General features: G+C 47.1%; 3 protein-coding genes across 5 annotated transcripts; 2 read left to right on the top strand and 1 right to left on the bottom strand.

The window, feature by feature from the left end:
* The first annotated feature begins 331 nt into the window (after positions 1-331).
* Positions 332-8,248, top strand: LOC117900008 (liprin-alpha-1). Of its 3 annotated transcripts, none has more exons than XM_034810191.1 (14): positions 332-511; positions 1,020-1,322; positions 1,393-1,494; positions 1,585-1,914; positions 2,005-2,109; positions 2,200-2,487; positions 2,645-2,785; positions 3,175-4,095; positions 4,151-4,773; positions 4,850-5,052; positions 5,121-5,228; positions 5,281-5,600; positions 5,657-5,773; positions 5,838-8,248. In XM_034810191.1, the coding sequence occupies exons 2-14, from the start codon at positions 1,074-1,076 to the stop codon at positions 5,925-5,927; spliced, it is 3,597 nt and encodes a 1,198-aa protein (XP_034666082.1). In that variant the 5' UTR covers positions 332-511; positions 1,020-1,073; the 3' UTR covers positions 5,928-8,248. The 3 variants fall into 3 exon arrangements, with proteins under 3 accessions (XP_034666082.1, XP_034666083.1, XP_034666084.1); XM_034810192.1 differs by having other exon boundaries at positions 2,645-2,773; XM_034810193.1 differs by lacking the exon at positions 2,645-2,785.
* Positions 8,249-8,550: 302 nt separating this feature from the next.
* Positions 8,551-11,236, top strand: LOC117901745 (tubulin glycylase 3B). The gene is made up of 3 exons (XM_034812632.1): positions 8,551-10,117; positions 10,177-10,985; positions 11,043-11,236. Exons 1-3 carry the CDS (start codon positions 8,743-8,745, stop codon positions 11,187-11,189), a joined length of 2,331 nt encoding a protein of 776 aa, XP_034668523.1. The 5' UTR covers positions 8,551-8,742; the 3' UTR covers positions 11,190-11,236.
* A 1,115-nt stretch (positions 11,237-12,351) lies between these two features.
* Positions 12,352-16,273, bottom strand: LOC117900513 (tubulin glycylase 3A). Its single transcript, XM_034810908.1, has 4 exons — positions 14,896-16,273; positions 14,036-14,103; positions 13,532-13,976; positions 12,352-13,477 (listed from the first exon to the last, which is right to left on the bottom strand). Exons 1-4 carry the CDS (start codon positions 16,259-16,261, stop codon positions 12,354-12,356), a joined length of 3,003 nt encoding a protein of 1,000 aa, XP_034666799.1. The 5' UTR covers positions 16,262-16,273; the 3' UTR covers positions 12,352-12,353.
* Positions 16,274-18,541: the final 2,268 nt, after the last annotated feature.

Genomic DNA, 18,541 nt, shown 5'->3' on the forward strand with positions numbered 1-18,541 from the left:
AGAATTTCCCAGACCGTTTAGACGCAGGAGATAATTTCCCTGACTATTAAATGAAAAATTTGAGTACAAATTTGTAGAATATATGAGGATATAAGGTATACAATCCAATAAAAAGGAGGATCTAAAATAAGCGAAATTTATTATTCAATCGGAAGAAATTATGGTTTCAGTGTTAAAAGTCATTGCAAGCCAGTAATATTAAATAGAACATCAACATTGAGGAATACGATTTAAGACTACGGTATATTATGGTATATTTTTAAAATTAGTCGGTATATTATGGTACATTTTTTAGGGTCTGTCGGTATATTTTATCGATAGCTCCGCGGTCACATTGCCACAGTGGCAACGCCGCGCGTTTTCGTTTTTTTTCGCACACGATAAAAGTTGGAAATTATTGTAATTTTTGTGGATTTGCAAAAAGAATAGAGCCCCAGGACATATGCAAAGGCTAGACAGCGGCCAAAGGTGTTGTTGCTGCTGCTGCCCTGCCGCCGTGCGATCGATTGGGGTACGTTTTCAGCGTAGGAGCAACGCAGCGGAGGGGAGAGTTTTTTCTTGCCTCTTTTTTCACTCTCCTGTTCCCCTTTTTTTTTTTTTTGCATAAAAGCCGTACCCCACATACGAGTTGTAAAGGTGAAAAGGCGTTTTGGCCAAGTTATAGACCAGCTGTTGGTTTTAATGAATGGATTTGAGTGTGTTTCAATTAATTGTCGTTACAAAATGCGTGAGAGCGACACACCTATGATAAAAAATATGTCACTTGTGCGAAAGAGACCGTGTGCGTGCGTGCTCCTCTGTGTGTGTGTATATAGCTGTATGGCAGTGTGTGCGTGGGTGACTCTAAAAGTGTGGTTGTAAGCATACATGTGTGTGTGTGTGTGTAGAAAAACTTGTTATCAATGCGGCGCCTATGATAAAATAAAGTCTCATTAGACATGTTTCTCAAACGAATTCCAATTGGAATGTGTGTCCCCCTCTCTCGCTTAACCTCTGTCTCTCTCTGTATTGCATTTTAGTGTTGCATGCCTATGTGTGAGTTGTGGCGTGCTCTGGCGTGCCCCAAGTAAATAATGTGGAACATGATGTGCGACGTAATGCCCACGATTTCGGAGGACAGCATATCGCAGCGCTCCTCGCAGTTCAGCGGCGAGGATGCCAACTTCGAGCAGCTGATGGTCTCCATGCTCGATGAGCGGGACAAGCTAATGGACAGCCTGCGCGAGGCGCAGGAGCGGCTCGGCGAAACGGAAGTGAAGCTACACGATGTGGAAAAGGAGCGTGACAGTCTCCAGCGTCAGATCAATGCAAATCTGCCGCAGGTGAGTGGGATCCTAAGAGCCTCTGAGGTTAGAGGAAATACTAATACCCGAATTTATGTATTTATTTTAGGAGTTTGCGACGCTCACAAAGGAGTTGACACAGGCACGCGAAACGTTGCTTGAGCGTGACGAGGAGATTGGCGAACTCAAGGCGGAACGCAATAATACCAGGGTAAGAAGCTTTGGGGCAGCTCCCCGCCATGTAGTACATCCCAAAATCCATTGCTAAATGTGGGTCTCTCTTTTCTGTTCTTTCCCGCAGCTGCTACTCGAGCATCTGGAGTGCCTGGTGTCGCGGCATGAACGCTCATTGAGAATGACAGTGGTGAAACGGCAGGCTGCCGCCCAGAGCGGCGTCTCCAGTGAGGTGGAAGTGCTCAAAGCCCTGAAATCCCTTTTCGAGCACCATAAGGCGCTGGACGAGAAGGTGCGCGAGCGATTGCGTCTCTCCATCGAGAAGAACAATGTGCTGGAGGAGGAGCTGAATACAACCAAAGAGGAGCTGACGCAATACAAGGCGGGTGGCACGGTCGGCGGATCAGGGAGTGGCCCCGTTCCCAGCGGCGGCACTGAGAATGGCCTGAAAGAGAAGGTGCGTACGCGGGTGTGCAATCAACCATGTCGCCTAGGGCACAGATCGAAAATCAATTTCTCGTTCGTTTTGTTTTTTCTGTTTCGTTAGATGGCGGGCGGCGTGGGCGGAGCTGGCGGCGTCAATGGGGAGGCTAATGAGCTCAACGAATATGCGGCCAAAACCCACGAACTGCAGACGATCATCGAGAAGCAGGTGAGAGAGTGGCAGGCAGGCAGGCAGCCACACAGCATCTGCTGAACATGTGTTACCCATTCCCCCCTGCCCACTCCTATCATTCCACAGACCTCGGAGCTCTCGCAATGGCAGCGACGTGTCTCTGATTTGAACAACAAAATAAGCGAGCTGGAGGAGAACATGTCGCGTGTGCAAAAGGATCACTGCAAGGCGCAGGATCAATGCTCGAAGCTGCAGCGTGATTTGCGGGAGAATGTGGCCCAAAAGGAGGATCAGGAGGAGCGCATTACCACGCTGGAGAAGCGCTATGTGAATGCCCAGCGCGAGTCCACATCGCTGCATGATCTGAACGAGAAATTGGAGCAGGAATTGCGGCACAAGGAGGCGCAGCTAAAGGTGGGTCCTCAAACAAACTGGCAACTGGGTTATTGGTCACTAAATTCCTTCCTCAAAATGTAACTAATCAACTGGCATCTAATCGAAAACCCACCACGTTATTGCTATCCCCAAAACAAAAACATAAACACACACAAAAACCGATATCGCTATCCAGCTGCACGAGGAAAAGATCGGAGCCATTGAGGAGAAGCTGGAGCTATCCGAACAGAAGCTTGCCCAACATGCCAAACTTCAGCCCGACATGGAAGAGCAGCTGAAGGCCCGCATGGAGGCATTGACTAAGGTAGGAAATAAGGTATGCACTCGAACAACTAATATGCGCGCCATGGCCAGGTTCCCATATTCTGTACGACGACCAAGTATCAGTCGAATTCAATATTCAATTCTCTCCTCTCTATACTTTAAAGCTCTTTCTTTTCTTTCTTTTTGTACACAAAACAAGACTCAATCTATCTAACTATCTATCTAACTCTCTGTCTATGTATGTATCCCCCTCTAAGCACAAGAACTCTACTCTTCAACTTCCCTACCAAAATCAGACCAAAAGTAAACCTCACTTTTAGCTTTTCATTCCACGCACAATTTTCTACTAATTTCTGTTTATTTTCTTTGCTAATTTATGGATTGTGGATTGTGATTACTAAACCTCTTTCGGCTCCCAAAAAAAAACAAATCGAATTTCAGGCTCAAGAGAGACATGGTTCGGCCGAGGATCGTATACGGGGACTGGAGACGAATCTGGACGAGAAGACCACGGAGGTTGTAAGACTGAACCAGCGTCTCAAGATGAATGAGGAGCACAATCTGCGTCTGTCCTCGACGGTGGATAAGCTGCTTTCAGAGTCCAATGAGCGGTTGCAGGTGCATCTGAAGGAGCGCATGCATGCGCTGGACGAGAAGAACGCTTTGACGCAGGAGCTGGAGAAGGCACGCAAGGTGGCCGAGGAGCTGCACCACGAGAAGAGCGAAATCATGAAGGAGCTCTCCAAGACGCGCCTGGAGATTGAGAACTTTAAGCGGCAGCTGCTGCAGCAGGAGATTGCCTACAACATCCAGCAGACGGAGGCCCTCACCAGGAGCCTCTCGCCCAGCAGCGTTGTCGATGGTGGTCAGTTCTCGCGTAGCGCCTCGCATGCCAGCTTCGAGACGCACTCGCTGCGGCGCCAGAAACAGTCGCGGCTAACGGAGGAGAACGCCCTGGCCCGCTCCATGGCCGAGCAGGAGTGGGAGAAGCTGCAGCAGGCGGCGCATGCCCAGCAACAGGCGTACGATCTGGTGGCCAGTGCCGCAGACTGTGACGACAGCGATGTGCTCTATGCGGCAGCCACGGCGGACATGATGTCGCCATCGGGACACACGGATGCCCAGACGCTGGCCATGATGCTGCAAGAGCAGCTGGATGCCATCAACAATGAGATTCGACTGATCCAGGAGGAGAAGCAGTCGACAGAGGCGCGAGCCGAGGAGCTGGAATCGCGTGTCGGCAGCCTGGAGCATGTGAATCTGTTGGCCCGCGGACGTTCCATGGACAGGCAGAGTCCTGAAATGAGTGGGAGGAGCACTCCCAATAGCCCTCAAAGGGATTTCATGCAGAAATATCACACGGTAAGGGAATGCTCTCGACTCTCTGTTACCCCAATTTAATCCGATTCTCTCGCAGCTCAACTTGCCCGTGCTGTCCAGCGATGCCTCACGGGAGGAACTTCATGGGGGCCTGTCCACCACTGGAGATTCGAGCTCTGGCGGTGCTGCATCACCGCTGACAGCCCGTTCGATGCGCTTGGAGCGTGTGGCACAGGCCCTGGCCCACAGTCAGGAGGAGCTGCGTCGTCGATCGATTGGATTGAACCCGAATGCGCCCGTTTCGCAGAACCACAACCACATGGCCATGAGCAGTCACGGCAGCTACGGCCTGTCGCCGCTGAGTTCGCGTTACGGCAGCCAGGAGTCGCTGCGCCACTACAACACCATGGGCTCCATGTCTATGCTGCAGACACCCACCTCGGGCGTGTCCAGGGAGGCGGCCGCTGCGGCCGTGCAGAAGAAGAAGGGCATCAAGTCCTCGCTGGGGCGTTTCTTTAGCAAAAAGGAGAAGGTCAAGGGCGTAAAGGATACGCTGCCGGATGGTTCGCCTAGCATGATGTCCATCGGCAACCTATCGATCGGCCTGAGCGAAGTGGACTCCAACTACGATGCCATGAGCATGACGGGTGGCATGATGCCGCGAATAGCCAGTGCGCAGGGATCGAAGATCAGCAGCGTCGACTATGGCAGGCAGAAAAAGTAAACCCACGAAATTACTGAAGATATATTGTGCAGAGTAAACAATTAATTATCTTTGTTTTGTATCCCTCCACAGAGAGCATGACTATCGCAACGATTTATTGGGTGAGGCCATGAAGGCGGGCACACCGTTTGCCCTTTGGAATGGTCCCACAATTGTGGCCTGGCTGGAGCTGTGGGTGGGCATGCCCGCCTGGTATGTGGCCGCCTGTCGTGCCAATGTCAAATCGGGTGCCATTATGAGTGCCCTCAGCGATACGGAAATACAGAGAGAGATTGGTAAGTGCACTAGCACATCACATTCTCCCCCATCAATCTTTGATTTAATTGTAAAATCCTTCCATCAGGCATCAGCAATCCACTGCACAGGCTCAAATTGCGTTTGGCCATACAGGAAATGGTTTCATTAACCTCTCCCTCGGCGCCACAAACCTCAAGAACCACATTGGCATTTGGTAAGTCAATCAGGAATAGTCTCCAGACGATAGCTTATCTCTAATTTGATAGGCGACATGAATCACGAGTGGATTGGAAACTATTGGCTGCCTGGTTTGGGTCTGCCGCAATATCGCACAACATTTATGGAGTGTCTAGTCGATGCCCGCATGCTGGACCATCTGACCAAGAAGGATTTGCGTGGCCAGCTGAAAATGGTGGACAGTTTTCATCGCACAAGCCTGCAGTATGGCATCTCAATGCTCAAACGCTTAAACTACGATCGCACCGAGCTAGAGCACAGGCGAAAGATGAGCGAGAATGGACTGTGCGATGTGCTCGTGTGGAGCAATGAACGTGTTATACGCTGGGTGGGCAGCATAGGACTTAAAGTGAGTGCAGGAAGAGTGAAAGTCGAAAAGGGTTTATGAATTTGTTTTTTCCGCAGGAATATGCCAACAATCTGCTCGAATCGGGTGTGCATGGGGCATTGATGGCCCTGGATGAGGGCTTCGATGCCACTGCCATGGGCCTGGCCCTACAAATACCCACACAAAATGCTCAGGTAAGTCTACTTTATATAACGAATAGAGAAACCCAAATGATTACTTAATTGACTTTACTTTTAGGCTCGCCAAATACTCGATACGGAGTTTAATAATCTGCTGCAAATTGCCACAGATCGGAGGCCGGAAAACGAGCAGCGTAGCGCATCCTGATGCAGCTACAGTCCGCCCACAACATCGGTGGATGAGTAAACCAGTAAAGCAAAGCAAAGAAGCAAGGCACTACACAAAAAGACCACGGGGCAAAAAGACCTTTTTCCTAAGCCTAAGAACTAGAAATGAAGCAGAAATGAAATGCAAATGAAATGTTATCATTAACTACAAGCCACAAAAAATTCTAACAAGAAAGACGCAACGCAAGAGACTCCCCTACCCCCGCAGCATGATGCACGTCTAATCCATATGAATATATATATACCGTATATATATATATATACATATATATAAATACACGCATAGTCATACATATACGTATATCCATAAAAACAACAACAACAAGACAATGTATACAAGACATAGCACATACTCTATACATATATAGGAAATACTGTACGAGAGTAGATCGAGTTGGGGTGCCGTGTACAAGTTTTAGAAGCTAAACAGTTTATTCGGATTGTACAATTATAATTACTTATAATTTTTACCAAGTGACATATATAATTTATACATATATACGATATAGTGTAATTGGGCTTGCAATAGACTAACAGTATTTTGTTTTATAGATATTGATTGATTGTTCAGCGACAGACAGATCGGACAGAGTGTGCTTCGAACCAAATTCGTAACCAAACATTGTTTGTTATATAATTTTTATTGCATTTTTGTACAGTTTTTTATTTATAATCATCTAAAGAGCAGTTTTTTTTATATATATTCATAATTTTGTACGGCATACGCTTTACATCTGGACATCTGGATGGCGTTCCAAATGAGTTTATTAACTGAATGAACAACATGCACAACAATCAGGCATATACATATATAGTAAACAGCTGCATATACATATATATACATGCATACATGTACATCTATATAGTTAAACGATTAGTTTAATACACGTACACAAGTACACACATATATAAAGCTCACTTCTATATATACATACATACCTACAGTAAACAGTAAATATATAGAGTATATATTATCAAGCATACGAGTAACTAACAAAAGAAAGTATTAAAGAGGGAGGAATCGAAGTGATGATCGATGGTGGTTCGGATCGGATCGAATAAGTCGCAAGCGCCCATTCAAAAATCAACTATTTACACACTTATATATACATTTATATAAACGAGATGAATCCAGTAATCGAACAAGCTTTAAGGGCGAACTAAACCTAAACCTAAACCTTAAACTAAAACTACAACTAAAACAACAAAAACTTAACTCTTAGCCAGCCTGTGCTTCAACTTTCTCTTAACTCGAGCATCATAAATTATTTGGCATTGCGGGGCATTGAAATCTTTAAATAATTCGCATGAATATTCACAAAAAAACAAAAAAAACTAAAACTAAAACAAAAACAAAAAACCTAAAAGCATATCCATTGTTTTTCAAAACACACACCCCACAAAAAACACCTTCCCTTTTTCTATGTTGTTACGTTTAAGGATCTTCTCTATATCCCCCCTCTAATTAAGTTTCTTATGTACTTATTTGTGCAGATCTACATTAAAGCACACAAACTGCCTGCATAACAAAATATCCATACATACCCCATGCATAATTGTTGGATGTTATGTTCTGTGCATTAATTTTTAAGTTGTAACCAAAATCGTAACTAACGCTTGTCCCTAAGTTGAGATAATATCTATGGTTAGCAGAGGTAAAAACCTTTGAAATTTAGTTGTACGACAAGTTAAAAATATTCTACCTATAACAAGTACTAACAAGAGACATGAAGCATACTTAATGAAATTATTTCAAACGTATTAGCAAAATTAATAACAACACAAGAAAAACAAATCCATGCGTAAAAGGGGTAACTTATTTATGTATGTATTTATGTAAACGGTAGCATTAACTAAGTAAAACCCAAGATTAAAGCAAATATTTATGATGTGTAACCTAAATTAACTAAATACGATTACTAATGCAAAGTCTAAGTTAATCCTTAATCTAAGGATCGATCGATCCATCGATTGGTTTGACTTTAATTGTTGACTTTTGTTGAAATAATCCACGATCAGAAGATTCTCGACGGAATGATGGATGGAACGTAACTAAACGTAAAAAATAATAATGATACAAATTGGATGATTACGCATACGCAGCATATGTAAATACTACCTTATATATTTGAAAGAATATTGTGAAAAGCATGAAAATGAAATGGAAATGGAAAAAAACAATACTAACAATTTAGTAAAGGAGAAAATTCCGTTTAGGAGTTTTTTACATGTACCATATATATTTGAAAAGATGAAAAAAAACAAACAAAAAAGCAAAACAAAAACACACACAAAACAAAATGAAGAAAATATAACTATAAATTAAAATTTATTACAAAAAAAAAAGAATAATAACCAAAAAAAATAATGGTCTATGCTGATTTATTCGCTGTCTAACCATTTGAAAGATTTTCTATGATTGAAACCAGTACTTTGGTTTAATTTTCCAAATTTCTACAGCAACCTTCGATGCTCTGGGTACGGGGGACAGGTTTTCCTGGGGCTTCTCCAGCTTTATTCAAAATTCACCTCGACTTTTTTTTGTTGCCGCGTATACACGTTTTAATTTCGATTTTTGTTTGATAGGAAATGTTTTTTAAGTCAAAGATTTTTTATTTGTAAATGATCTGATCCATTGTTAGAAATTGTTTGGCTTCAGCTTCAAAATTGCTCGTTAGTTTGCAGCCGAGCGGACCAGCTGCTTTGGCAACGAACACAAAGGATACGGATTACACTAGAGGCCACCAGCAGCCACGCTCACGCTTCTTTCTATCACCGCACACACACAGCCCGAGATGGCCACCAAAGACCAGACTGTCCCACAACGCAACAGCATGAGCAGCAGCCAGCCGATGCCGAGTGGGTCAACCACGAATCAACGTCACCGCTACTATAATCCCGTCTCGAAGATCCAGTCGCTCATCCACAACCTGGACACTGAGCTGGTGCATCTATGCAAGCAGTGTTCGGTGCCAAAGCCGCCGAGCAGCAGTAACATTAACGCCGGCATCCACAACAGCAGCTATGGCACAGCCACCTTGGCAGCTGCAGGATTCGGTTCGGGTGCCATCACGCCACACAGGGGACACTATGACCAGGACACCGTCGATAAACTACTGGCACGAGCACGGTCCATATCCACCCCAAGATCGGCCTCTGGCGCCAACACGCCAATGCCGCTGGCACCCGATGCACAGAAGCGTCAGCTTAGGAACGTGTACCGCACGCGGGTCATTGATGCGTATCGCAACCGAAAGATATTCACGGTTTATGGGAACTATCATACAGTGCGGCGGGCCCTGGTCAGGCGGGGATGGTTGGAGAAGCTGCCGGCGTCGCGGCACGCCAAACTTCAGACCATGTCTGAGGATTCGCTGCTGGAGCATGCGCGACGAGGCAATGATTATGAGACGGTGGTCATATCGAAGATGATCAATCATTTCCCCTCATTCTTCATTTGGCAGAGCAAGGGCCAGCGGGATCTGTTCTCCGAGGTGCGGCCATTCCGCAACCGGGTGAGGCGCAGCCAGTTCCTGGACTTTTCCACGAAGGTGGGTCTGGTCGGGTGTGCCGAGCAGGAGCGCTGGTATCGCGAGGACGGTGTCTGCGGCATGAGCTATCCGCGCTTTTACCGCCTGGGTGGCAACAACGTGGAGGAGCGCATGGCCTTCATCGAGGACTACCAGCAGACCCAGGCACGCTCCCTGCTGCGCCACATCAAAGAGCACAAGCCCGAAGAGCTGATAGACTTGGACAAGGGCACCATTATGAGCACCAACCTTGACTATGCCCTGGCCAAGGTGAAGCAAATGATCAGACAGGCGGAGCACTACTCCCTCGATGATGCGCGGGTCAAGCCGCCCACCCCAACCGAAATCGTGGAGATTCAAACGTTTATGACGCAGTCCGCGGATATCCTTAAGTCGCATGCCAAGTTCCGGGTAAGCGAGAAGGTCATGACGGAGTACGCCCGTCTGGCCACGCAAAATCTCGACCAGATCGAGTCCCTGCGCCCCGACTATCGCTGGGACGGCAGCCGCAATCTGTGGATCCTCAAGCCGGGCTATCAGTCGCGTGGCATTGGCATTGTCATACGCAGCTGCCTGGATGACATTCTCCAATGGACATCGAACAATCAGAACAGAAAGTACATTGTGCAGAAGTACATAGGTGAGTGTGGGGCATACCCCTAAGGCATTCCACGCCTCATGATTCCTCCTCCTTTGTAGAACGTCCATATTTGGTTTATCGCACAAAGTTTGACATACGGCAGTACATGCTGCTGACAATTGGGGATTCGAAGGTGACCGTGTGGACATATCGCGATTGCTATCTGCGCTTCAGTTCGCAGGAGTTTACGATGGACGATCTGCGGGAATCGATCCATCTGACCAACAATTCCGTGCAGAAGCGCTACAAGAACAAGCAGAATCGCGATCCTCGTCTGCCAAAGCACAATATGTGGTCATTGGATCAGTTCAAGGCTCATCTGCGGCATGTGGGCGCTCCGGACGATACGTGGTCGAATATTTACAGGGGCTTCCAGCAGAATCTGGTGGCCGTGGTGATGGCAAGCCTGGATGAGACCGAGCTGGTGCAGAACGCCTTCGAGCTGTATGGCTGCGACTTTATGCTGGACGAGCACTACAATCCCATCTTGATTGAGATCAACTCCACGCCGGATCTGTCGCCCTCGACGGAGGTTACAGCCCGGATATGCCCCATTGCTATAAAGGATTGCATACGTGTGGTGGTGGATCTGGCCAACAACCCCTTGGCACCCACGGGAAAGTTCGAGCGAGCCTTTGAAGTAAACTACAACATCAACAATGGGGCCGATGTCCACCATCCCCTGGAGCTCAACGGCAAGCAGATGACAATCTTCGAGAATCTCCCCTCCAAGCTGAAGAACAGCAACCGGACACGCATGTTCCACAAGATACTCAACAATGTAAAGGTCTCGGCAAGTCGCAAGCTGGAAAAGATTAAGGAGGCCCCGGCCAAAGTGGTCAAGGCCACAGCTTCATCCAAGAAGAAGGTAAGAAAAGCCAAACCCCAAAAAATGTCCAAGAACTGTAATCATTTCTCTCAAAAGAAATCATCAAAGAGCGCTGCTGGGTCAAAGGTGAGTTTCGCTTCACCCTCGGAGCAGGTCTCTGCAACGCAACAATTGTTACCCAAGACGATCTTGACCTCGAAAACTCGCGAGAATCTGGCACTACAGTATACGGCACCAAAGTGAAGATTGGGAGGCAACCTGGGCAGCTGGATAACTGATGGCAAGAGGCTATTATAATCACTTTTTAGCCATTAATTACACTCGGCTCTTTTTACAAACATTATAGGCTCCAATCGGAACTGGTGGTCTGATTAGAAAATTAAATAGGAAGTCAAAAGTGAAGTGAAATTAATATTTTTTTTTCTTTTAGTGGACATCAACAAGGTATAAACAGAACTCTAAATAAGCAGATAAAATACGATTATGTTTATTATTTAAATCAGAGATCAACCGAATCAACACAGATATGGCAGATCGAAATAGAAGATGAAAAGACGAAAGAGAGAAACGCATGCGTGTGCTCTCCATCTCACACCCACAAAACCATAGATAAGCAATTGGCAGAAGTCGTTGCAAAGAGAGTGGGAGAAGCAACTGAAACGAGACGAGTGCTTTTTTTCTTCTCTCTCCCATTGTCATTATTTGAACCGGCTAAAGCGGGCGTTTCCAAATCGGCTCCGCGTGTTGATCCGTGCAAATGGTGAAAAACAAAGCGTATAAACTGTCGCACGTGTGTTTAGTAGAGTTTAGCATTTAAAAGTGTTCAAACGAGGGCAAGTGGAGTGCATTATAGATCTTGTTTAACATAAGCGAAAGACAGCCAAATCAATTTTGCCAATTTTGTGTCTTACAAATGATGCGCTTGGTCACGTGATGTCACGTCTGTCTGTCTGTTTGTGTGTGTGGGTGGAGTGGCGTGGCGTGGGAGTGCACAGCTTCGTCTCTTTCACACTCAAGAAGTTAAAAAGGAATCTGCAAAAGCTCATAACGTCTGCGCCCTCATTCCAAGGTGTCGCATTTTTAAAGTGAGTCATTCCAAGTATTGGCGATCCGACTCTCTTTCATGTTTCGTTTCTCACACTTGAACTATTAAAGTTCCTTTGATGGTTTTTGTGCGTTAACGGTTTCTGTTCGTAAATCTTTAGTTCGGTATCGTCGCGTAGTTCTTAATTCGACTTAAGCACGGTATCGAAGACTTCTAGGAAGTCTTCTTCAAGGAAAATAACGCCACAAAATTAAGAGCCAATAGGTAAGAACAAGTTGTTGTTTAATATTTATTTATATTTTGATTTGACTTGACATAACTTTAATTAAGGCTACCTAGCTACGCCTCTGGGGCTAAACGGGTTATCCGACGGGCAGTGGGGGAGCAGGGACAGCGAGTGTAGAGTTATTCAATTTGTTGGCCAGGGCTGTGCGCGGACTCAGAACCTGGGCCTGCGACAACTGCAGTTCGCTGGTTGCCTGCTTTAGGGCTGCCACAATGGGCTCTCCTCGATGCAGTGCCTGTACCGAGATGCTGATCGGCAGTCTGGGGCCGTTCGATTTTCTGCCAAAGGTTCTGCCAATGGCATGGATGCTGGCAGTGCTCTCAATCTCTGACTTTGTGCGCAGAAAGCGACGCGAAGGTAACGGCGTTGCCGTGGCAGTGGCTACGGCTGCGGCCTGAACTTTGGCCCGGCAATAGGCGGCGGATGAGGAGCTGGTGGTGGCGGTGATGTTGCGGAGACTCCGCCACTTGCGTTCACTGATCACCGGAGCTGTGGCCGGAGCGGGCGTCTCCTGTGGCTCTGGTTTCTCCATCAGATTATCGCCGCCATTGGAGGTGTAGTTCTTGATGAGGATCTTGAACTTCTTTTCGGTGTTCTCCACGGGATTCGTGGAGCTGAGACGCGGCCCGCAGCTGCGTTGCCGCTTGGGGGGCAGAGCCGTACTGGTGGTGGCCTCTCCGGGAATCGTTCCCATGGTGTTTCGTTTGTGTGAAGCACTCAGGAGCTGGGTGATGGAGCGACCCGCCTGCTTTAGCAGATACGGACAGCCGGCGGAGGCTGCTGATTGTGAAGGCCCTGCAGTCAGAGCTGATGGGGATCTGAGGGCGGATGTCGTGGCCTGGTGGCTGCTGCTCAGGCTGCTACGACTGCTGCTCAGGGGCTCCACCATATACTTCTCCATGTACTCGGTGGCATTGAAGGTGGGCATGGCGCGGTGGATGCGCGATATGCTCGTGGCGGGATGCAGGATAGCCGAGCGCTGGCGGTAGACGCTGCTGGTGGCCAGGGAGCGCTCCTTGCGTTGCTGCTGGTAGTAGTAGTTGTGGTGGTTGTGTCCATGGTTCACCTTGTGCAGCAGCTGCTTGCCCTTGACATACAGATTGAGACCCATGTAGGCGGGTGTTGGAGGCACGACCTGCCGATAGGCAAGATCAAAGTTACCCATGTCCGCCTTGGGATCCGTGCGACGATCAATGACAACTGCAGGGAATATTAATTAGAGATGTTGGTGCTTAATTTTCGAGCGAGACTCACCCTTGACCACATCCTCCAGGCACTGGGGACACATGCGAGCCGTCACACTTGTTGTGGCCCCCAGATCCGGACTGGAGTTGATCTCAATGAGCCAGGGATAAAAGTTCTCGCAAATCATGAAATCAGCGCCAAACAATTCGAAGGTGTTTGGCCGCCTGTCCATGTTCTCCTGCGAGGCCAGCATGCAGCCCACAATGGCCTTTCTCATGCCAGGAAATATTCGTTCCAGCCACATGTTGTACTTCCCAATCTGCCGCAGATACGCCTGAAAGGAGTAGCAGTCCCACATGTTCTCGCTGGGCAGTCGCTTGTCCCGCTTCCCATTCGTGTACTTTTTCTGAATGGCATAGTTGGTGAGGTGCACCGACTCGTGGTGATTGCTAAGGGAATACTCCTGGGAACTGAATCGCAAGTAGCTCTCCCTATAGAACCAAACCACCAATGGCTGCGGAGGAGGGTAGTAGATGTAATACAGGGATTTCCTTCAGAAAGATAAAGACTCACTTGTGTGTTTGTTATGAGAAACCATTGACGTATATCGAATTTAGTTTGAAAGAGGATTAACGGCCGTTCTGAAAGGAGAATTAGATTTAAATAATTGGATAAATCCGTTGTATTTGTTCTGCAAATATTTGTTATATTCCCATCTTCAATGATAGGAATTCACAATTTAATTGTAATTTCCGCATTGGCAAACTTCTGTTGTATTCAACCCAAATTTTGTTTTCCTTTATAAAAAAACGTAGATTGAAAATCAATTGTCTCTGTCTCTGCAGCAAACTTGTTGCATGCCTCAGAAGGTAGACAGAAAACCGTAAAACAAATTATGATTTCTGCCAGCAAAACGAGCACGGCAGCGAAAGCAAAAGCAACCCAAAAGCCCAAATGATTGCGTTTTTAGGCCAAATTTGTATGCATTGTATTCGGATTGTATCGGATGTACAAAGGATATGGGTATACTCGCAGGACTACAAGTGTTCCGTGCTCCGTCACTGGAGATGTGCGTGCGTGCAGACACCACAACTGACGTTTCGAGTTACACCCGAAATGGGTGGGACAAGGGAAAGGGGAAGGAAGGGCCATAGGATATTTTCGTAGTACAAAAACTTTGGCACCGGCCTGATTTACGACCTAGTTTCCGTTTCCTGTGCTGTGTTCTGTGTTTGTTTATATCGTTTTCTGGTGAGATTTGCAATTTTTGTAGGGGTGCACTTAAGATCCTTTATCCCATATCGATTGGGAAGGTTTCGTAATGCAAGTTTTAAATATGTTATCTTTAACTAATGTTCGTGAAAATGGGTCAACTTTTGGGTCATTCCTTTAAATGTCCTTTGGCACAAATAAGGGATTTCGGAATTTCTTACCTATATATTTTTGCACCACATAGCGACTCTTGGAGGCTATTGATGGATTCACAACACCCAATATTTTCTTTAGATTATCCATCAGGAGAATGCCGCGACCACGACACTTGTTGGCTGGCTTGACAATCCACAAATTCTGATAGCCATCGAGGCTGTACTGCGGCCAGTGGATCTTCATTTTGTCCACCAGCGACAGGCAGCTCTTGGCCATGTGCTCGAGCCGCTGGCCATCGTGCTGGATGCGTCCGTCCTCGTTGACCAGCTGCTGGTGCTGGTAGAGGAAGGCGTCCCAGTCGTGCTCCCATATTTTGGGCGGGTCCTCGAAGTCGATGTCGTTGTGCTGGCAGCTGTCGAGGTACTCCACCAGCCGCTTGTAGGCAAAGTCTATCGAGGAGTACGGTATCTTGCCGATGGGAGAGAAGACCGCGTCGGGGCCCTGCTTGTGGTAGCGACAGAGCATGGCCCTCAGGAAGGCCACGCAGGCCGTCAGCTTGAAGTTGTCGATGAATTCGCCCAGCTCCTCGGGACTCCAGACGTTGTAGCAGCGGGGGAAGTACATTTCGGCAGTGCCCTCTTCGAAGAACCAGTGAAAGTCCCGCAGCTGGCTGCACAAACCCTCCTTGGAGGTGAAGGGAGCTCGATGGAATTTGTTGATCGTCATGCCGGGATTCTTGGCCTGGTCTATGTAGTCGCACTTCTCCTTCCGGTTCGTCCACAGGAAGTCCACGGGCATGTGCTCCAGAAATCGGGACATGATGTTCTTTTCACACTTCAGGATGTACTGTCGTCGCGTCTCTCCTGCCTTCCGTTTGGGCAGTCGCTGGGTAAGATCCTCGTAGGTCATCTGTCCGGCTGGCACCACCTTCCGATGCACATCCAGCTTCTCCACCCATCCCCGCGTGAGCAGGGCATTCCGCACCGAATTGAAGCACCCTCGAATGGTGAATATTTTGTTCTGTTTGGCCGCCTCCTGGGCCTTCCGCCGCAGCTCATTCATCCGCTCTGTGGTGATCCAAGTGCGTCGTGCCCCATAGTTGTTGGGTGCTCCCAAAGGCTTGAACACGGCTTTGACGGGAAGGTTTTCCTTGTTGCTGCTATCCGGAGTGGGACTTACTGCCTTCTCGGGCAGTCTGGGCGGCGGTGGAGGCGGAGGCTTTTTCGGAGTGTCGCCGGAGTGAGACGGAGGCGTCAGCTCGATGATTGGCACCACATTGAGCGGGGCAATTGTGGCCGGCGTGGGTGGCGGTGCTGCCGGTGGGGTCAACACCTTCTTGGCCAGCGTGGCGCTGGAACATTTCTGTGGGGGCAACTCCCTGAGGAGCTGCTCCTTAACGCGCTGCGGTTCACTGCTCGGACGCGTCTGCATTGCGGTGGCGCTTGCTCGCTCTCCAAGCACCGCCAGCCGACTAATTCGATTTTGCCTGCAGTGCAAAATTATCGCGTTCCCCTCTCTCTGTCTTCCTCGGCACTGACTGACTGGGCCACTGGGTGAATTGGTTGGGTTGCCGTTGTCTGATTGTTAATTTCGCCTACATATGTATAGCCACGGCGCGAGACAACGGGGCGGCGGCTGCTTGGCAACCATTGAGCCAGAAATAAGTTCACAAGTTCACTTGGAACGACTCTATTTATAGCATTTACCTGCTCAACTACGATGGCTCCTTGCCAGCTCCCAGAGCCAGTGCTAGGAACAGGCAAGGCTTTCATGCATGTAGGATACATCCGCATTTGTAGCCGGAGTCGTAGCCCTTATTCGTAGTTGAGGAACCGAACCCAATTTGCACTTTTCACGTTGGGTTAGGTCGACACAGAATTGATGTTTAGGCCGGTTACTAAGCGATATGTTTGGGTGACATAAAAATGACCTTCAACAACAGGAATAGAAATAGTTTGGAATTATTGAATTTTATTCGGTGATAATTGCAGATGAAGGATACATTGTCATAGACCTTTTCTATTAGTTAGGAGGTGAGATATTTTGGGTAAATAGAAAAAAGCAGAGACAGAGGGGTAGATAAAAAGATATATTAATTCTTGTTAATTCACATAAAATAACGAACAATTGTCGTGTTGATATAATTTATTGCCATCCTAACAGTATTCATAAAAGGTAATAAATAAAAGGACTTATTTTTTGATACATTGAAAGGTAGAAAGAAGGGTAGATAATTACGGATTTATTACTTGCATACTCATAATATTTATTTAATATATTTTATATTAAGATATAATATATTTTCTTTTTTTTCAAATCTCTGATACCAAATAGCCTAAGTAAAAGTTCCAAGAATCTAACCGCACCAATGTACCGCACCTAGCAAAGGGCTTAGCCTCCCCACTTGATTCTACTCAGTTGCTTTCCTTTGTATGAAACATGTGGACTACTGATCCAAACCGAATTTTCTTTAGGAGCAGGTGAAGGAGCAGGTGCAGGGGCGTCTAGTTCCGAATGATGTTTTTGCACGATATCAGTATTTGTTTTCTCCGCTGCCATCCATGCCGCAGTGGGTGTCGTTTCCGTCATCATCGTTGCTGTTGTTTGGCGTTGGCGTTGGCATCCGTGCTGTCGCTGGTGCCGGTGCCGGTGCTGGTGCTTGGGGTGTCATCGCCAGCGTTGTCGTCACTGAGAAGCGCGTGGCTGGAGACGACGACGTCAACGCCAATTCGGCTCATATGGAAAGCAAGTGGCAGCGCTTGAGTCTCGGCAAAGTCACGGTGGGAGGCAATGATGTGGGCATGGGAGACGACTTGATGTATGTACTGCCTGCTGCCTGCCACGATAGTCTTGTCTGCAATTTGTTCAATTTTCGCAGTGGTGCGGAAACGGAGGGTAACTTTTCAATTATTTGTAAAATAATCAAGTTAACTGCTACCACAATCAGAGCGCAGGGAGGCCTGGGCATGGGCTGCATGAGCGATTACTGGGTTATGTTGGGGTTAGCTCTCGGCTTGCCATCGGTGCCATGTGCACGGGTCTCGGTTTACTTTTCCCTCTCCATGGGGTGCATGTCTCCTTTCCCAAAGGGTATTTGGTTCAAGGACAATTTAGCCGCAAAACTTTATTCGTAGCGGTTTCTGCACGAGTTGGGCCAAAGTTCTGCCTACGAAGTTCCGGCACACGGCAACACCTACTCCATGAAGGAGTCCCATCTCCGGTGTCCTTGCGTGCCAACAACTTTGAGACTCTCTCTGTGTTTATTTGCGGCCCTTTGTATATTTTATTTATGTTGTATTAAAAATTTAACTGGTCTTTACCCTGCAAGGGATCTTGTACTCTATGGGTACAGAGTAAATGCTCGCGTTTGCAACTGGGACGGTAATTAATTTTGCTTGATTTGTTGTCGCTGTGCTACGTTTTATATGGCCTGATAATTTGAGGTAATGCGGCCCATAAAGTTTTTTTTTTTTGGGGAGGCGGAGTTGCTTAAGAATTCCATGAGATTTGGGTCAGGGGATGTACAAAAGATGAAAGTGATAAAGTTTCCTGCTGAATACTATAAAGGAATCATTTTTGTAGCATACTTCTTGGGTTCGTGGAGACCGTCGAGAATGTATTTTAGTAATTTGTTAAATGTAATATTGATTGTTTCTTAGTACCAAAAGATACGTTTTAATTAATATCAAAATATAAACTTCCAAGGCATTC

This window comes from Drosophila subobscura, chromosome U (assembly GCF_008121235.1).
Source record: "Drosophila subobscura isolate 14011-0131.10 chromosome U, UCBerk_Dsub_1.0, whole genome shotgun sequence".
Lineage (NCBI taxonomy): Eukaryota > Metazoa > Arthropoda > Insecta > Diptera > Drosophilidae > Drosophila > Drosophila subobscura.